Here is a 19,784-nt window from a genome sequence, read left to right on the forward strand (position 1 = left end):
CTTTGTGTTAATGCATACTTGTAAGCAGTACCTCTAAGAAGTGAACTGGTGCTGATGATAATGATGACAAGCTACACAAGGGACAGCTGCCCAAAACTTTATGGGTGGTCAGTGATAAGAAGAAAGTCCAGGCACAGTGTGACCCTCTGGAGGAAGCAGACAGACTTAGCTTGCACAGTCCAGGCTATCTTTTGATATAACAGAAAAAAAACCCTGTTCCCACTTCCTGTGTGCTGTCCTGGTCTCTCTGCTACTAAAGACAGAATTACTCTAATAACAGGCAATTTGCAGGGAAGTGAGATACCTAATGAATAAGATTTTAGGGATTTTTTCTGGGGTAAGGAGTACATTTTTTTTAAATGATTTACAAAAATGCTAGGAAATGCTATCAAATAGAGTGAAGATGTTAAAAACAACAATGACCATTTAAAGGACATCTGCAACAAAAAACAACTTATCCCCTATCCACAGGATAAGGGATAAGTGTCTGATCGCGCCCGCATTGCCGCTAATGACCTCTCTGAGGTCGACGGTACACCCCCTCCCCATACAGTTCTATGGGAGAGACGTGTTGACCGTGGCGTCATGCTGCAGCTGGCATGCCTCCTGCAAGGGAGAGCCACGGCAGAGCCGTGGTCCTGTGCAGGAGATTGCAGGGGTCCCAGCGGTCGGACCCCCCGCGATCAAACACTTATCCCCTATCCTGCAGATGTCCTTTGAAGGAAAACGGTCTCCAGTTCACCCGCACTATAACCTGATACACCGGGTTATAGTGCTGGTGAATAGGTGACCGATGCGATGCCTCGGGCTGCTATACCTACCTGCAGTCCGGAGCCCCAATCCCGTGAAAGTCCCCCTCTTCAAGCGCTGACTTGTGCTTTGAGGCGTGCCCGCCGGCTAGATTTAAATATTCATAAGCACCGGTCACTTGAGCGCTCAGTAGGTACGACCGGTCACATCAAAGCGCAAGTCAGCGCTGGAAGAGGGGGACTTTCGGGGGATCGGGGCTCCGGACTGCAGGTAGGCATAGCATTCAGAGACCCCACATCGGTCTCCGGTTCACCCATACTATTACCCGGTGTATCGGGTTATAGTGTGGGTGAACTGGTGAACGTCCCTTTAACTACACAGAACCAGTTCTGTTAATCTATGGAGCAGTGGGTTAAAACAGTAAAGTAAGGTAGTAAATGATTTTCAAGCCCTTACCACATAAGCAAAGCCATTCAATTACTCACTAATTCCATTTCAGTTTTTTCTTTTGTTCGTCAATCTAGTATAAACAAAATGCTGTCATTATCAAAAAGAAGGATTGCAAATGTTGGTAAAATAATTGCTTAATATCTACAGCTGAATTTATAAGTTATATGATTTGTCAGAGCCGGACAACTAACTTCAAAGAGACTAAGAGTTTGATTGCTCATGCAAGCTAAAAGACAATTTTAATAAAACAAGTGAGTTCAAGGTCCGAGCACAGCTCAATGCCAAACCAAAAGATAAACAAAAGAAAATTCATATGCTCCTGCCTGTGCTATGTTCCAGCATAAAATAAAAAACAACTACCTTATATCTAAATATATACATGTTTTATAATGTTAGAATGTAAAAGCTCTTATAGGGGTACTCTGCCGCTAGACATCTTATTCCCTATACAAAGGATAGGGGATAAGATGTCTGATCACGGTGGTCCTGCCGCTGGGACCCCCCGCAATCTCCCTGAAGCACCCGGTATTTGTTTAGAACGCCAGCTGCGGAACCGGAGGCTCATGATGTCACAGTCATGCCATGACATCACGTGACCCCCCTTCAATGCAAGTCTATGGGAGGGGGCGTGGCCGTGATGTCAGCGCCGTATTAATAGTCATCAGGCACGGAGCGAAGTTCGCTCTGTGCACTGGATGACTGCGGTGCTGCACCGCAGAATCAAACATCTTATCGACTATCCTTTGGAGGGTTAAAGGATACCCTTTAACTAAAAAGGATGCTTAAAATGTACCATCTATAAAAGATCTACACTTAAAGGGGTATTCCAGGATTTTTTTTATTTGATTGTGCTACAGGGGCTGTAAAGTTAGTGTAGTTCATAATATAGTGTCTGTACCTGTGTGTGATGGTTTTCTCACAATTCTTTACCCCCAATATTTATTTTTAACAGCATACAAAATGACTGTTGTCTGAGATTTTTCCAAGGTTGCAATGAGGCCGAGACCTGACTCACTAGTCAGCTGATGACAGGGAGCCTGTCTGCTTCAATGGGTGGAGGGAATGCTTGGTGGGAGAGAGATCAATCTGCAAATAATGCAACAGCTGTAGGCACACGGATTGAAAACCACAGGACTTTTGAATGGATGCAGCTCATTTATGTTTCAATGGATGGGGTGTCTGATGTGTGGGAGGGAGGGAAATGGAATTATGGGATTTGTAGGCAAAAAAGAAAACTCAAAGAGGAAATACCAGTTCACAAATAGCTAGCCACAATGTTAAGGTAATCTCACAACATAGCCATTTAGCCCCAAGAAAAGCACAGATTCTCCCTAAGCATGTCTATTACTGTCTGCCAGGTATGTACTAAAATCACCTTATGGTGGATAACCCCTTTAAGCACCTGTTATTAAAGCTTTCCACAGCAGTCAGGTGAAATTTAGAGGAAAAGCTAACGTCATGTGGCATTTCTATGAATTATGGAATTTTGATGTACAGTTAAAGGGGGTAACAGTGTGGCCTTTCAGAGGTGTGAAACACAGGTTATGTATTCCACTTTGGCGGTGAAGGTTTCCCTTTAAAGGGGTTATCCAAGAATAGAAAAATAGAGCTAATTACTTTCCAAACCAGCACCTAACCTGCCATCAGGCTGTGTTTGGTATTACAACTTGACTCCATTCACTTCAATTTGACCTGAGGACAAGTGTGGTGCTGATTTTTTAAATAAATCTGCTCTGTTTTTCTAATCCTTCACCACCTATGTGAACTAACAAACTGCTTCAGATGATGCTACCACTAGAGTAAGGTCTTGTTACCAGTGGGGTACCTTATGTTTAAATTTTTATTAGTGAAATTGCAGTGATATCGATGGTAAGATAATGCACGTAAAGGCAAAGTATAGAATATGTGATACAGGTCTAACCTCAGTTTCTGAGGAAAGGGATTTAGGGGTCATTATATGAGAAGACTTAAAGGCTCAACTTGTGCCAGAAAGTTAAACAGATTTGTAAAGCAATCCTTCCAGTACTTATCAGCTGCTGTATACTCCACAGGAAGTTCTTTAACTTTGAATGTATTTTCTATCTGACCACAGTGCTCTCTGCTGACACCTCTGTCCATGTCAGGAACTTTCTAGAGCAGGAGCAAATTCCCATAGCAAAGCTATCCTGCTCTGGACAGTTCATGACATGGACAGAGTCATCAGCAGAGAGCACTGTGGTAAGACAGAAAAGAAATTCAAAAAGAAAAGAACTTGAACCTGTGTAGTATACAGCAGCTAAAAAGTACTGGAAGGGTTAAGATTTTTAAATAGAAATAATTAACAAATCTGTATAACTTTTTGGCACCAGTTGAATTAAAAAAAAAAATTTTTTCCACCGGAGTATCCCTTTAACTTCTTAAGGATGCAGGGTGTACCTGTATGCCCTGCATCTGCTCCCTGCTATGATGCTCACAAGCTGACCCAACCTCATAGCCGGGTGGTCCCTGTGGCTATCAGGTGCCAGGAACTGTGTCTAATGCCGAACATCACCGATTGCGGTGATGCCTGGCATTAACCCCTTAGACGCGGCGATAAAAATGATCACTGCGTCTAAAGTGATAGTAAAACCATTCCTGGCAGTTCAGTCGGCCTCTTTGAGACCGCTGCAGTGAAATCGCGGTCCCTACCTGCCTCCTTGCCGTACGATCGATGATCTGCTGCTCCATGCCTGCTCAGCAGGCTGGAGCAGCAGAGCGCCGATAACACTGATAAATGCTTTGCTATGACATAGCATTGAACAGTGTATTCAATCAGAAGATTGCATGTAATAGTCCCCTATAGGGACTAAAAAATAGTGTAAAAAAGTTTTTAAAAAAAGTTAATAAATGTGAATGAATCCCTTCCATACAAACAGTTTAACTCACTACCTTTTTCCCAAATTCCATATAATAAATATGTAAACATAATAAAAATAAACATGTGGTATAGCCACGTGCGTAAATGTCCGAACTATCATAATATAACATTAGTTAAACTGAACAGTCAATGGCGTATACGTAAAAAAAATTCCAAAGTCCAAATTGCCTATTTTTGGTCATTTTGTAAACCCATCAAAACAAAAATGGTACTGATAAAAAGACCATGGTGCAAAAAATTAACCCTCATAGCCCTGAATGCGGAAAAATGTAAAAGTTATAGGGGGTCAGAAGATTCAATTTTAAACATACCTGTACAAATTTTAATGAATGTAATAATAATTTTTTAAAGTTGTAAAATACCATAAAACCTACATAAATTGGATATCCTTGTAACTGTATGAACCTACAGAATAAAGGTGTCATTTTTAATGAACAGCGCATTGCCTAGAAACGGAAGCTACTAAAAATTGCAAAATGGTGGGGGGTTTTCAATTTTGTCCCACAAATAATTTTTTTTTTGTTTCATCATAGATTTTGTGGTGAAATGACTGATGTCATTACAAAGTAAAATTGGTAGTGCATAAAACAAGCCCCATATAGGTCTGTAGGTGGGAAACTGAATGTGTTATGATTTTTAGAAGGTGATGAGGAAAAAACGAAGGTGGAAAAACCCTGAGTCCTGAAAGGGTTAAAGGTAGGTAAACAAAGTCATAGAGCAGCAAAAAAAAAGTAGCAGAATGCTTGGGTGTATAGGGAGAGGTATTAGCAGTAGAAAGAGGGAAGTGTTCGTGCTGCTGTGCAGAACACTGGTGAGACCTCACTTGGTGTATTGTGCGCAGTACTGAAGGGCGTATCTCCAGAAGCATATAGACACTTTGGAGAGAGTTCAGAGAGAACTACTAAACTAGTACATGAACTGCAGTATAAGGCTAAGTCTCCACTTGTTTTTTTTTTTTTTTTTTTGGCAAAACTCCAACAAAAACGCCAATTCTGCTGCATGGCATTTTTTTGGCCAAAAAACGCTGCGGCCAGATGTTAGCTGTAAATCAATGAGAAATCGCAAATTTATAATTCCACTCTGCGTTTTTTCACTTTGGCTTTTTTTTAATCTTTTTTGCGTTTTTTCACTTTTTTTCAGTTTTTTCAGCTCCTTGGCGTTTAAAAAAAACAAAAAAAACGCTGTATGTCGCTCAAACCGGAATTTTACGGAATCGTGGCGTTTTGCTCCAATAGAAGTCTGTGAGAGTGAGAAAATGGCAAGAAAAACGATATGTGGGGCTCAACTTTGGTGTTTTTGCGTGCGTTTTTTTAATCTTTTTTGGACTTTAGCGATCCAAAAAAGTGATGGAGATACCTGTTTTGAATAAAATTTCGTAGGATACAATTAAAAAAAAAAAGATACAGTAGTGAAGGAAAAAATTGTATCTAACTAAATTAATATTTTTTTTTTATAAAAAACATGTTATTACTTTTTAAACAGGGATCAATTTATGTGTGCAGGGAAATTATAAAAATTTATTGTGTGTGTGTTTTTCACTTTTTTTCTTTATTTTTAATTTTTTTTTTGTTAGTACTACTACTCCCAGCATGGAACACACTGTTCCATGTACCTGTACTAATAGACAGATTGCCCGCTGCGATCTTTCTGTATAATGTATAGATGCGGCCGGGAGCTCTTCTATGGTCCCCTGCCCTGACGTATATATACACATATTCATATTTCCCGCAGAGCTGTGATTGGCCAGATGGTTCCAGCCAATCACAGCTCTCTGTGGGATATATGAATATGTGTATATATACGGCCGTGCAGGGGACCATAGAAGAGTGGCCGCTGCATCTATACATTATACAGGTGGATGTCAGGAGTGATACCGCTGTGATCTTTCCATAACTGCAGGTACTACTACTCCCAACATGGAGCACATTAATAGACAGATCGCAGCGGGTGTAAGAAGTTACACTCGCTACCATCTGTCTATAAATGCAGATACTACAGCTCCCAGCATGGAGCAGAGTGTGCTCCATGTTGGGAGTAGTAGTGCCTGCTTAAGGACACCCGCTACTGACACCCGCTGTGATCGTCCTGTCTATAGCAGAGATGGAGTGACTGTATACATAGCTCGCATCCATGCTCTGCACTATACTCCGGGCCGGCCACTCACTCATTGATATTTTCCTCAGAGCTGTGATTGGCTGCAACCATTAGGCCAATTACAGCTCTGGGTGGGAAATATGAATGAGTGATGTTCTATTTGCATCACTGGCCGGAGTATAGTGCAGAGATGTGAGAGCTGTATACAGCGGCATCTGTGCTATATAATGGATATATAATTTTTGTTTTGCCCATTCTGCAGCACCTGAAACTACGGATACTGGAAGCCTGTGCTAGCATTTCTCCTGCGGTGTTGCTATCAGTGTGTGAAGAGTGGGAGAAGAGGGTTGAATTGACAATCCAACACAATGGGCAGCACATTGAACACATTTTATAAGTGGTCAGAAACTTGTAAATAACTCATGAAAGAATAAAGTTACGTTAAAACCAAGCACATCATTGTTTTTCTTGTGAAATTCCCAATAAGTTTAATGCGTCACATGACCCTTTTCCTATTGAAAAAACAAAAGTTGGATTCTAAATGGTCGACTTCAAAATGGCCGCCACGGTCACCACCCATCTTGAAAAGTTTCCCCCCTCACATATACTAATGTGCCACAAACAGCAGGTTAATATCACCAACCATTCCCATTTTATTAAGGTGTATCCATATAAATGGCCCATCCTGTATATTACACTCAGCTGTTAGATTAGCGATCTTCTATTACAGCCCGTTTATGGCAGTCTGTATTAGCAGATCTGTTAAAGCAGATCTGTCATGGCAGCCATGCTCATCATAATCCTGTGGCAGTGTGAAGCTGATGGAACCCCAGAACAACCAATGATGGAGCTTCTAATTGTCTAGATGCTGCTGTCTACATTTACAGTGACACCTAGATAGTTAAATAGCTGCCATCACTGATGGCTCCGTCCAGCTCCTGGCATCACTGTCAGCTTCTGAAATCAAATGGCAGTTGACAGACATGGAGAGGGGTGGGCTCTCAAGCCCTCTTTAAACCTCCTTAAAGAGACTCTGTCACCTAAACTAACACCATCAGTAAATAGATTAACTTTAACCTTTTTACACACTTTCAATAAGACCACAAAGATAGGAGTCTAAGTAGTCCTCTCCATTAAAATTTTGAGCTAAGTAGTCCTCTCTATGCATCAGCACACCTTGTTTACAGGCTAACAAAGGAGAGATGCAAGTCAGTAGAAAGATAAAAGTTACAAGTTTGAAATTTGTGTAATTTAAGCTTTTTACAGTCCAGTTAGCTAGAATGTTATTTTTTAAGTCTGTGTCTAATGAACTCTGATAACTATAAAGATAGTCCTGAACTGGCACACTCCAAAAAGTTTGCCCACTTGGCAGATGAGGGGGATGCCGTTTCAGAGCTTGCAGTACTGCAGCAAGACTCTGCCTCTGACTGCAGGGCAGGCCAGACAGGTACTGGTAGTGGGGGACTCAATTTTAGGGGCACAGACAGGGCGATCTGTCACAAAGACCGGGATTGCCGAACAGTGTGTTGTCTTCCTGGCGCTCGAGTTTGGCACATCGCGGATTGGGTTGACATGTTGTTGGGAAGGGCTGGAGAGGACACAGCAGTCATGGTACATATTGGCACCAATGACAAAGTAAGAGGTAGGTGGAGTGTCCTTAAAAATTATTTCAGGGACTTAGGCCGCAAGCTTAAGCAAGGACCTCCAAGGTAATATTTTCTGAAATATTACCTGTACCACGAGCCACACCAGGGAGGCAGCGGGAGATAAGGGAGGTAAACAAGTGGCTCCGATGCTGGAGTAGGAAGGAGGGGTTTGGGTTCATGGAGAACTGGGCCGACTTTGCTTTCGGATACTGGCTCTACCGTAGGGATGGGCTGCACCTCAATGGGGAGGGTGCAGCTGTGCTTGGGGAGAAGAAGGCTAGAAGGGTGGGGGAGTGTTTCAACTAGGGACTGGGGGGGAGGGAACCTACAATGTAAAGGGGGAAGATAGTGTAGATATAGAGGGGGGACTTATTAATATACCTGGGGGTGGAGTGGAGGGAGGGGTTAGAATAGTTATTAGGGATTGGCTTCATAGAAAGGAAAAACATACACCATTAAATTGCATGTAGACTAATGCCAGAATTCTGACCAATAAAACAGAGGAACTGGAGTGGTTGATGTCTGAGGAGAATTATCACATAGTGGGTATAACAGAGACTTGGTTGGACGATAGCTCTGACTGGGTGGTCAACATACAGGGTTATAGTCTATTCACAAAGGATCGGACAAAACGGAAAGGGGGAGGAGCTTGTCTTTATGTGAAATTGAGAATGAAGGCCGCACTGCGGGAGGATATATGGGAGGGGGGCGATAATGTGGAATCATTATGGGTAGAAATATATGGAGATGAAAATAACAAAATTCTATTAGGGGTTTGCTATAAGCCACCAAACATAATGGAAGAGCCAGAAGATCAATTACTGAGGCATATAAACAAGTCAGCAAATCAGAATGATGCAATAATAATGGGGGACTTTAACTATCCTGATATAAACTGGGAGACTGAGACCTGTGAATGGCATAAAGGAAACAGGTTTCTGACTATAGCTAAAGACAATTATCTGTCCCAAATGATGCAGGGACTGACCAGAGGGGGCACCCTACTAAACTTAATTTTAACCAACAGACCTGACAGAGTAACTGATGTGCAAGTAGAAGTACACCTAGGAAATAGTATGAATGTAAGAAAAAATCGATTCTCGCGATAATCGCGATTTTTTCATTTGCCGATACTGAATCGATTCAAAATATTTTTGAATCGATTCTTTTAGGGATGTGGAATTTTTATCTCCTGACGCCCGGAAGAGCATGTCCTGTCCTGGGCATCAGGAGATAAAAGTTCCACATTTGTGGAGCCGGGCAGGCCGGATCTGACACGGCTATGGAGCGGGCTCCGACTCGTGCCCGCTCCGTACTATGCGACCCCCGGCTGATTTCAGTAGCCGGGGGCCGCCGCTAATAGCCAGCATGCGGCGATCGCCGCGGCTGGCTATTAAAGGAGTACTCCGGTGCACACTTTTCTCATGCTATCCCGTTCGGGCTGCAAAATAAAAGAAAACGCACTTTATCTTACCTGCCAACGAGCCCCCGGAGCTCCGTTACAGGTGTTCGGTCCCCGGGCTGTATTCTTCTTACTTCCTGTTAGCCCGGCACGTCACATGGAGCTCCAGCCTATCACTGGCCGCAGCGATGTCCCGCCTCTGCTGGTGATAGGCTGAAGCTCCGTGTGACGTGCCGGGCTAACAGGAAGTAAGAAGAATACAGCCCGGGGACCAAACACCTGTACCGGAGCTCCGGGGGCTCGTTGGCAGGTAAGATAAAGTGCGTTTTCTTTTATTTTGCAGCCCGGACAGGATAACATGAGAAAAGTGAGCACCGGACTACTAGATCGCCGCTGTCAAAGCTGACAGCAGCGTCTATTGGGATCTATGAATGCTCCCAGGTGGGTGATGTATCGGGATATATCGCGATGTATCGTCACTTAGACGGTATCGCGAAATATCGGGATATATCGAATCGCCACACTGGTATCGCGATTCGAATCGAATCGCCAAATTCTTGGCGATTCACACCCCTAGGAAATAGTGATCATAATATAATACATTATAGCTTGTTCTTCAATAAGGGAATCTTTCGAGGGGCCACAAAAACATTGAACTTTAGGAAGGCAAAGTTTTAAATCAACTCAGAGAAGCCCTTAACAATATAAAATGGGATAATGTCCTCAAAAACAAGAATACTGACACTAAATGGGAGACTTTTAAAAATATATTAAATTCTCACTGTAAGATGCATATACCTTATGAGAATAAAAGGTTCAGAAATAAAAGAAAACCAATATGGATGAATAAAAATATTAAGGGGGCAATAAATGACAAAAATAAAGCATTTAAACTAATAAAACAGGATGGCAGTGAAGAAGCATTAAAAAGCTATAGAGAAAAATGTAAAATATGTAAAACAGATAAAAACCGCAAAAATAGAGACAGAAAGACTTATTGCCAAAGAGAGTAAAACTAACCCCAAAATGTTTTTTAAACTATATAAATAGCAAAAAGGTTGAAAATGAAAGTGTTGGCCCTTTAAAAAATGATGAGGAAGAAATTATGAACGGGGATCAGGAAAAAGCAAATATATTAAACAAATTCTTCTTCACTGTATTCACCGAGGAAATTTTATTGCCAGGTGAAATACAGCTAGATAAGGTAAACTCCACAGTACAGGTAACCTGTCTAACCCAGGAAGAAGTACAGAGCCGCATACAAAAAATCAAAATAGACAAATTACCAGGCCCTACCACCGGGGTCAGGTGGGGGTACCACCGGGGTCAGTCTTGGGTCCTGTTCTATATAATATATTAGTTAATGACCTTGTAGAGGGGTTGAATAGTAAAGTAACAATCTTTGCAGATGATACTAAACTCTGTAAAGCAGTAAACACTGTAGAGGACAGTGCACTATTACAAATGGATCTGGATAGGTTGGAGGTTTGGGCTGGGAAGTGGCAGATGAGGTTCAACACTGATTAATGTAAGGTAATGCACATGGGGAGGAAAAATATGGGCTGGGATTATGTATTAAATGGGAGCACACTTGGGACGACTGACGTGGAAAAGGACTTGGGAGTCTTAGTTAATAGTAAACTTAGCTGTAGTGACCAGTGTCAGGCAGCTGCTGCCAAGGCAAATAAAATCATGGGGTGCATCAATAGGGGTATAGATGCCCACAACAAGGAAATAGTTCTACCACTGTACAAATCACTAATCAGACCACACATGGAATACTGTGGACAATACTGGGCACTAGTGTACAAGAAAGATATAGGGGAGCTGGAGAGGGTTCAAAGACAGGCAACCAGAGTAATAATACGGGGAATGGGAGGACTAAAGTACCCAGAAAGATTATCAGAATTAGAGTTATTTAGTTTAGAAAAAAGAAGGCTTAGGGGAGACCTAATAACTATGTATTAATATATCAGTTGACCTTACAGAGATCTCTCCCATGATCTATTTATACCCATGACTTTAACTATAACAAGGGGGCATCCTCTACATCTAGGGGAAAGAAGGTTTCTGCACCAGCACAGATGGGGGTTCTTTACTGTAAGAGCAGTGAGACTGTGGAATTCTCTGCCAGAGGAGGTGGTCATGGTGAACTCTGTAAAATAATTTAAAAAGGGGGCTGGATGCATTTTTGGAGAATAATAACATTACAGGTTATGGATTCTAGATCTATATCAACTGAGTAGGGACTCATTAGGGTTATAGGTTGAACTAGATGGACTCTATTTTCGACCTTATGAACTATGTTACTATGATATATCATATTATTATAAGTACAAAATGGTAATCAATGGTAGATGTTCACATTGGCAAGCTGTAAAACTCCCTATTAAACTATTACATATATTATAATTGTGTCAAGTTTTATGCAAAGTTGCAGATTATGCAAAGTTTTCTATGAAGCAGGATGTTTGCCGAATTAATTTGTATCTATGTACCTTTTTCAATCTGGCACCTGCACCAGAACGAATGGCTTCCATTAGAGCTTCTCTTGCATCCACTGACGTGTTTAAAGAGACTGGAGGTGATTTTGATACTGTGTTTAGTACGGGGGGTGGCGGAGGTGGTGGTGAGAAGGTTGGTGGGGGAAGAATTGATGTTTTCATTGCTACAACTTCATTATCTTTCTCCAATATTTCTTTACTTCTTAATGTCTGGAGTTCATTGGATGCAGCAGAAGATACCTAGCCAACAAAAACATATCCATTAACGTCCAAAAATGCAAGAGAATAAAAAAAAACACTTTGACATACTTTTACAAATAACTTAATAACTACCGTATATACTCGAGTATAAGCCGACCCGAGTATAAGCCGAGACCCCTAATTTCAACCCAAAATCCCAGGAAAAGTTATTGACTCGAGTATAAGCCTAGGGTGGGAAATACCTCATCCCCCCCTGTCATCATCCAGACCCGTCATTAACATCCTCATCATCCCCTTGTCATCATCCCACACATCCCCCCTTCATCATCCCCTTGTCATCATCCCACACATCCCCTTATCATCCCACACATCCCCCCTTCATCATCCCCTTGTCATCATCCCACACATCCCCTTATCATCCCACACATCCCCCCTTCATCATCCCCTTGTCATCATCCCACACATCCCCCCTTCATCATCCCCTTGTCATCATCCCACACATCCCCTAATCCCACACATCCCCCCTTCATCATCCCCTTGTCATCATCCCACACATCCCCTTATCATCCCACACATCCCCCCTTCATCATCCCCTTGTCATCATCCCACACATCCCCTTATCATCCCACACATCCCCCCTTCATCATCCCCTTGTCATCATCCCACACATCCCCCCTTCATCATCCCCTTGTAATCATCCCACACCCCCCCCCCTTCATCATCCCCACCCCCCTTCATCATCCCCACACCCCCCCCCCTTCATCATCCTCTTCTCATCATTCGCCCTCAGTGGTCTTCAACCTGCGGACCTCCAGAGGTTTCAAAACTACAACTCCCAGCAAGCCCGGGCAGCCATCGGCTGTCCGGGCTTGCTGGGAGTTGTAGTTTTGAAACCTCCGGAGGTCCGCAGGTTGAAGACCACTGCGGCCTTCAACATGCGGACCTCCAGAGGTTTCAAAACTACAACTCCCAGCAAGCCCGGGCAGCCATCGGCTGTCCGGGCTTGCTGGGAGTTGTAGTTTTGAAACCTCCGGAGGTCCGCAGGTTGAAGACCACTGCGGCCTTCAACATCATCCAGCCCCCTCTCACCCCCTTTAGTTCTGAGTACTCACCTCCGCTCGGCGCTGGTCCGGTCCTGCAGGGCTGTCCGGTAAGGAGGTGGTCCGGTGAGGAGGTGGTCCGGGCTGCTATCTTCACCGGGGGCGCCTCTTCTCCGCGCTTCCGGCCCGGAATAGAGCCGTTGCCTTGACAACGACGCATCTGCGTCGTTGTCAAGGCAACGTGACTATTCTGAGGCCGGGCCCGAAGCGCTTAGAAGAGGCCTCCCCGGTGAAGATAGCAGCCCGGACCACCTCCTCACCGGACCACCTCCTTACCGGACAGCCCTGCAGGACCGGACCAGCGCCGAGCGGAGGTGAGTACTCAGAACTAAAGGGGGTGAGAGGGGGCTGGATGATGTTGAAGGCCGCAGTGGTCTTCAACCTGCGGACCTCCGGAGGTTTCAAAACTACAACTCCCAGCAAGCCCGGACAGCCGATGGCTGCCCTGGCTTGCTGGGAGTTGTAGTTTTGAAACCTCTGGAAGTCCGCAGGTTGAAGACCACTGCGGGTGGGGGAGTTCACTCGAGTATAAGCCGAGGGGGGTGTTTTCAGCACGAAAAATCGTGCTGAAAAACTCGGCTTATACTCGAGTATATACGGTAATAATAGCCTATATAAAAATTATCACAGGCACAGTGATTACAGTACTTGAAGAAAACCTGTGACCATTAAACATTACATGAACCATCGCAGCAGGAAATATTAACAGGCTTCCTTATCACAATGATATATGATTCACTTAGAATTGCAGTGCCATTTTAGATGATTGATACTACCAACTTCACTCGGGAACTGAGCTCTAAGCCATTTTGGTGGTCCCTTGTCTTGATTGACAGATCTTTCCTAATTTGCGTAAAGAGACTAGTGTTGGGCTTACATTTTTTTTGGAAGGTGAATTGACCAAAAAACAATAACACTGGATCATTTTTACAGAATTTCTGGGCAGCAGAGTGTGCCATGAGTAGAAAGATAACCTAGGGACCTGGCTGCATATATTAACTATTTTGCATAACACCCTATAGAGGGGGTCCCCCATCTAACCATCTAGATTCTGCAGTAACATCTAGTAGGTAATTTTGCCACTGACAGTGGGTTTTAGTGGTGTAAAATATCCAGTACCGGCTGTGTATGGCTCATAAGATTACACCTTACTGTTCTTACAGAAACCTTACCTCCAGGAATAAGACCTGTCTCAGAGCTCAATATGTCATATTGCCAATCAGCCAATCACTGGCCCAGGGCGGGACATTGCTAAGGTGAGCGATTGACTGAGCCGCAGCATACCCCCATCAATTGCTAGATATACCAAGGGAGAGTACATTGCTGAGCACTTCACTCCCTGGCCCACAGGAGACTTTGTGCAGGTTACGGGCTCCATTGTAAATCTATGGGGTGTAAAACACACAGCCAAAGACTTTACCTGACTAAATCTAGTGATCTGTAGGGATCTTAACACTGAAACCACAACTGAATAAAACTTTGGACTTGTCTGGGTGATACTATCGCTTCATTTTTATTTATTATTCTTATTCTTTTTGTTTCCTAAACCATGTTGATGTTTCTTTCAAAAATCTTAATTTTTTTTAATTATTTAAATATTTCCTCTGATATTGTTCAAATGATAAGCATTATTATTACAATTGTTTTTCCATATTGTGCTACTAATGTGGCTTGATTACTGTTGATCTAAGAAAGCGTGAGATAATCATGAACACTCCTTTAGAGAATACACTTTAGATAATGCAATTACTTAACTTTAAATGTCTAACTATGTGCAAGTCTTTGTTTTACACTGTAAAATAAGAAAAGACACTCCTTATGGTTCCATGAAACATGACTAGGGATTTTCAGAGAAACAAGAATTTAGAATCTCCACAAGAAAACACATTGGGGGATATTTATCAAAACCTGTCCAGAGGAAAAAATTGCTGAGTTGCCCATAGTAACCAATCAGATCGCTTCTTTCATTTTTGTAAAGGCCTCTGCAAAATGAAAGAAGCGATCTAATTGGTTGCTATGGGGAACTCAGCAACTGTTCCTCTTGACAGGTTTTGATAAATCTCCCCCATTATCCTCTAAGATCCATGTCAAATGCCTCTCTCTTAGCCAATGACATACTAACAAGGGGCTAAAACCCCTATTTAGCATCCTGAATGGGTCCCATAGAGGTGGCATTAGATGGAACATTTTGAAAGCCGATTTATCTATAGTATGAGGACAAATCATTTCTCTTAAATTCTTAAATGGCACAAAAAATATTGTGGCTTTTGGCTAACAGTAGCTATCAAAGAATACACCTGACTAATAGTTTTAAGTCTTCTGTGTTCCAGAGAACACTCTAGTCCCCACCCCTTTCACTGGAAACTGTTATGGACAGTGATTCCCTTAACCCCTTAAGGACCGGAGGTTTTTCCGTTTTTGCATTTTCGTTTTTTGCTCCTTGCCTTTAAAAAATCATAACTCTTTCAAATTTACACCTAAAAATCCTTATGATGGCTTATTTTTTGCTCCACCAATTCTACTTTGTAATGACGTCAGTCATTTTGCCCAAAAATCTATGGTGAAGCGGGAAAAAAAATCATTGTGCGACAAAATTGAAAAAAAAACGCTGTTTTGTAACTTTTGGGGGCTTCCGTTTCTACGTAGTACATTTTTCGGTAAAAATGACACCTGATATGTATTCTGTAGGTCCATACGATTAAAATGATACCCTACTTATATAGGTTTGATTTTGTCGGACTTCTGGAAAAAATCATAACTACATGCAGGAAAATTAATACGTTTAAAATTGTCATCTTCTGACCCCTATAACTTTTTTATTTTTCCGTGTATGGGGCGGTATGAGGGCTAATTTTTTGCGCCGTGATCTGAAGTTTTTAACGGTACCATTTTTGCATTGATTGGACTTATTGATCACTTTTTATTCATTTTTAAATGATATAAAAAGTGACCAAAAATGCACTATTTTGGACTTTGGAATTTTTTTGCGCGCACGCCATTGACCGAGCGGTTTAATTAATGATATATTTTTATAATTCGGACATTTCCGCACGCGGTGATACCACATATGTTTATTTTTATTTTTATTTACACTGTGTTTTTTTTTTTTATTGGAAAAGGGGGGTGATTTAAACTTTTAATAGGGGAGGAGTTAAATGATATTTATTCACTTTTTTTTTTCACTTTTTTTTTGCAGTGTTATAGGTCCCATAGGGACCTATAACACTGCACACACTGATCTTCTATGCTGATCACTGGTTTCTCATAAGAAACCAGTGATCAACGATTCTGCCGCATGACTGCTCATGCCTGGATCTCAGGCACTGAGCAGTCATTCGGCGATCGGACAGCGAGGAGGCGATTAGCCGCGGCTATCCCGAACAGCCCGACTGAGCTAGCCGGGAACTTTCACTTTCACTTTTAGCCGCGCGGCTCAGCTCTGAGCGCGCGGCTAAAGGGTTAATAGCGCGCGGCGCCGCGAATGGCGCTGCGCGCTATTAGAGGCGGGTCCCGGCTTCACTATGACGCCGGGCCCGCCATGATATGACGCGGGGTTACTGTGTAACCCCGCGTTATATCAGAAGAGCAGGACCAAGGACGTACCGGTACGTCCTTGGTCCTTAAGGGGTTAAAAAACATAATGTAAATTCAGATATGGTTTAAATTATCCATCAAAATGGATAATAATGGCCTTGGCCATTCCTGAATTTAAAAGGAATGTCTGAACCTATAAGGTTAAAAGGTTCTGACAGGTTCTTTGTTGTTTCTTGTTGCTGGGTTACGCCCGGCTGTCTGGACTGGTCAGCTAACCTTGATTGGAGCACCTGTTCTGGCTCCATATAAGCTGGCAGTCTATTCCAAATCCTTGCCTGCTATAGAGCTATGTGTGCTCCTAGCTAGCATTTATAGTGTATCTGTTATATCTGTCATTTTGACCCTTTGGCTCCGCTCTCAGAATCTTCTCCTGGCTTTGCAAATTGGCTTATCTGTAACCTCTTGGTATCGACACGGAGTGTGGACAGTGACTTATTGTGTGTATGTTTAGTTATTTTTCTGTTAGTCTGAGTGATTCCATTCTGTGTCCCAACCTCTGTCTGCAAAATAGTTTATTAATTTGACTGGACTGCCCTCACTTAAGTAGGGACCGTCACCGTGGTTATGGATTGACTACCGAGGGCAGGAATGTAAGTAGGCAGGGATAGGGGGAGTGGGTGGGAATAGTGTGCACTCCTTCCCTGCCCAGATGTGACAAGGAACTTCTCAAATTAAAAGTACAATAAAAGCTACAGGCTGCATGTTATAGAGAAGGAGGAGCTGAGCAGATTGATATACAGTCTTATGGGAAAAGATCCAGGATAACTTGTAATTTATTAATGTTAACCTCTGCTTATTCTATATTAAGTAGTCATGTGGGCGGTGCTACCCAGTAAGTCACAGATGTTTGGTTTATAAGTGTGCATATCGAGAGAGTTTATATTCTTGATCACAAAGGCAGAAAAGGGGTGCAGCTTGATGACTGAAACTTTTGGGTAGAAAACACCCAGCTTAAAGGGGTATTCCGGGCAAAAACATTTTATCCCCTATCCCTGCAGCACCCGCATTCTATGCGGGTGCTGAATCTCTAGTTTCGGAAACCTCCGGGTTTCCGGGACTGGGGACATGACGTCACACCACGCCCCCTCCATTCATGTGGGGTGAAGTCTCGTCCCCAGTCCCGAAAACCCGGAGGTTTCCGAAACTGGAGATTCAGCACCCGCATAGAATGCGGGAGCTGTAGGGAGATCGCGAGGGGTCTCAGCAGCAAGCCCCCAGCGATCTGACATCTTATCCCCTATCCTTTGATACCCCTTTAACTGCTAGACACTTATACCACAAGTGCTAAAAGTGTAGGTAAAACTAAAACAGAAAAAAAAGAGGCAGTCCTCAGGTGGGAGGGGGAGAGAGGGGAGAAAGGGGACAATAAAATGAGTCAGGAAGGGGGGGGGGGCAAAGAGACAGAGAAGGAGAGGGAAGAAAAGAAGAAAAGGGGAGAGGGGAAGAAGGACAGCTACTGAAGAAAAGAGGTAGAGCTCTTGAAACGCGACTAGCCACTGACAGACTGCTACCACCATAATCCCCGAGCTGTTCACTGAAGGCCGACGAGACCCGCGGCTCAGCAATGCATTCTAACACACCAGTGCTTATGATTCTGTGCACGCCTTTTCACGAGAGGAGGACAATGGCAGCGGACATAGTCCCACTCTTCTTTCTCCTGCACAGGATATCTGCCTAGAGGCCAGCAACTCTGCTCATCCCCATATCTGTACCACCAACGAACAATCCACTGTTTGCCACGGGCATCATACTCAACCCAACTTCTTTTTTTCAGGAGAGTGCACTGCACTCAAGAAACTATTGAGGCACCGCCACTTGCGTTTATATGCCCCTCACTTAATAGCGGTGAGATTGACTATTGAACATCGCGATCTTTCCTGCCTTTATTTAAAGGGAGCACACAGTGCTCAGACTAGATCACCATATTGGAAACCATATATATAATTGTTATATTACTGCTATAGTATTGTTTGTTATCTTGTGGTTAATATACTCACAGGTTACACAACACTACACTTTATAAACAGCTACCATTAACCCCTTAATGACCACGGACGTAAATGTACGTCCTAGTACGGCGGTACTTAGCAACCCAGGACGTACATTTACGTCTTGTGTATGACCACGAGCATCTACATACACAGCAGGTTCCCTCCGGTAATCGCCGACATCCGCCATCATACGGATGTCCTCCATTAACCCCTCAGATGCAGTGATCAGTACAGATTGCGGCATCTGCGGCAGTGCGCATATTAAAATAGATGATTGGATCGCCCACAGCGCTGCCGCGAGTATGCGATCATCTGTAATGGCGGACGGAGGTTCCCTCACCTGCCTCCGTCCTTCTCCCGACATCTCGTTCTCTGGTCTGAGATCGAGCAGACCAGAGCAGATTACCAATAATACTGATCAGTGCTATGCCCTATGCATAGCACTAAACAGTATTAGCAATCAAATGATTGCAATAGATAGTCCCCTGTGGGGAAATAAAAAGATTTTTTTAAAAGTTGAAAAATGTAAAAAAAAAAGTAAATAGAAAAAATGAAAAATAAAAAATCCCCTCCCCCCCAATAAAAATGAAAATTGTCCCATTTTTTTTTCCCATTTTACCCCCAAAAAGCATAAAAAAATGTATGCGTAAATGTCCTAACTATCAAAATATAATGTTAATGATCCTGTACAGTTTATGGTGTAAACGTAAAAAAAAAAAAAAAAAAAATGCTGCTTTTTAGTCACATTTATTCCCCATAAAAATTATAAAAAATGATCTAAAAGTTTTATATATGCAAATGTGATAAAAAGTACAGATGACAGTGCAAAAATTTGCATACCACCCTATATATGGAAAAATCCAAAAGTTATAAGTGGTCAAAATAGGGCATTTTAGATGACTGATTTCGTACAAAGCGGTACAAAAATATAACGGGATCTAGCCATGGGTATCATTTTAATCGTATTGACCCACAGAATATAGAACACATGTAATTTTTTACCGTAAAGTGTACAGTGTGAAACTGAAACCCTACAAAATTGTAGTTTTCATTAAAATTTCCTCCCTAAAAAAATAATTTTTGGGGTTCGCCGTACATTTTATGGTAAAATGAGAGGTTTCATTACAAAGTACAATTGGTCACGCAAAAAACAAGC

The 19,784-nt window shown here is 42.6% G+C and overlaps 1 protein-coding gene across 6 annotated transcripts in view; it reads right to left on the reverse strand.

The window, feature by feature from the left end:
- The window catches only part of COBL (cordon-bleu WH2 repeat protein), a 612,569-nt gene that overhangs the window by 32,657 nt on the left and 560,128 nt on the right, over window positions 1–19,784 (reverse strand). For all 6 annotated transcript variants that reach the window (XM_056520341.1, XM_056520342.1, XM_056520339.1 and 3 more), the window contains 2 exons: window positions 11,737–11,982; window positions 1,207–1,270 (listed from right to left, as the gene is read on the reverse strand). In XM_056520341.1, the coding sequence (XP_056376316.1) occupies window positions 1,235–1,270; window positions 11,737–11,982 (282 nt within the window). In that variant the 3' untranslated portion in view covers window positions 1,207–1,234. The remainder of the gene's footprint in view (window positions 1–1,206; window positions 1,271–11,736; window positions 11,983–19,784) is intronic.

Source organism: Hyla sarda, chromosome 5 (genome assembly GCF_029499605.1).
Source record: "Hyla sarda isolate aHylSar1 chromosome 5, aHylSar1.hap1, whole genome shotgun sequence".
Classification (NCBI taxonomy): domain Eukaryota; kingdom Metazoa; phylum Chordata; class Amphibia; order Anura; family Hylidae; genus Hyla; species Hyla sarda.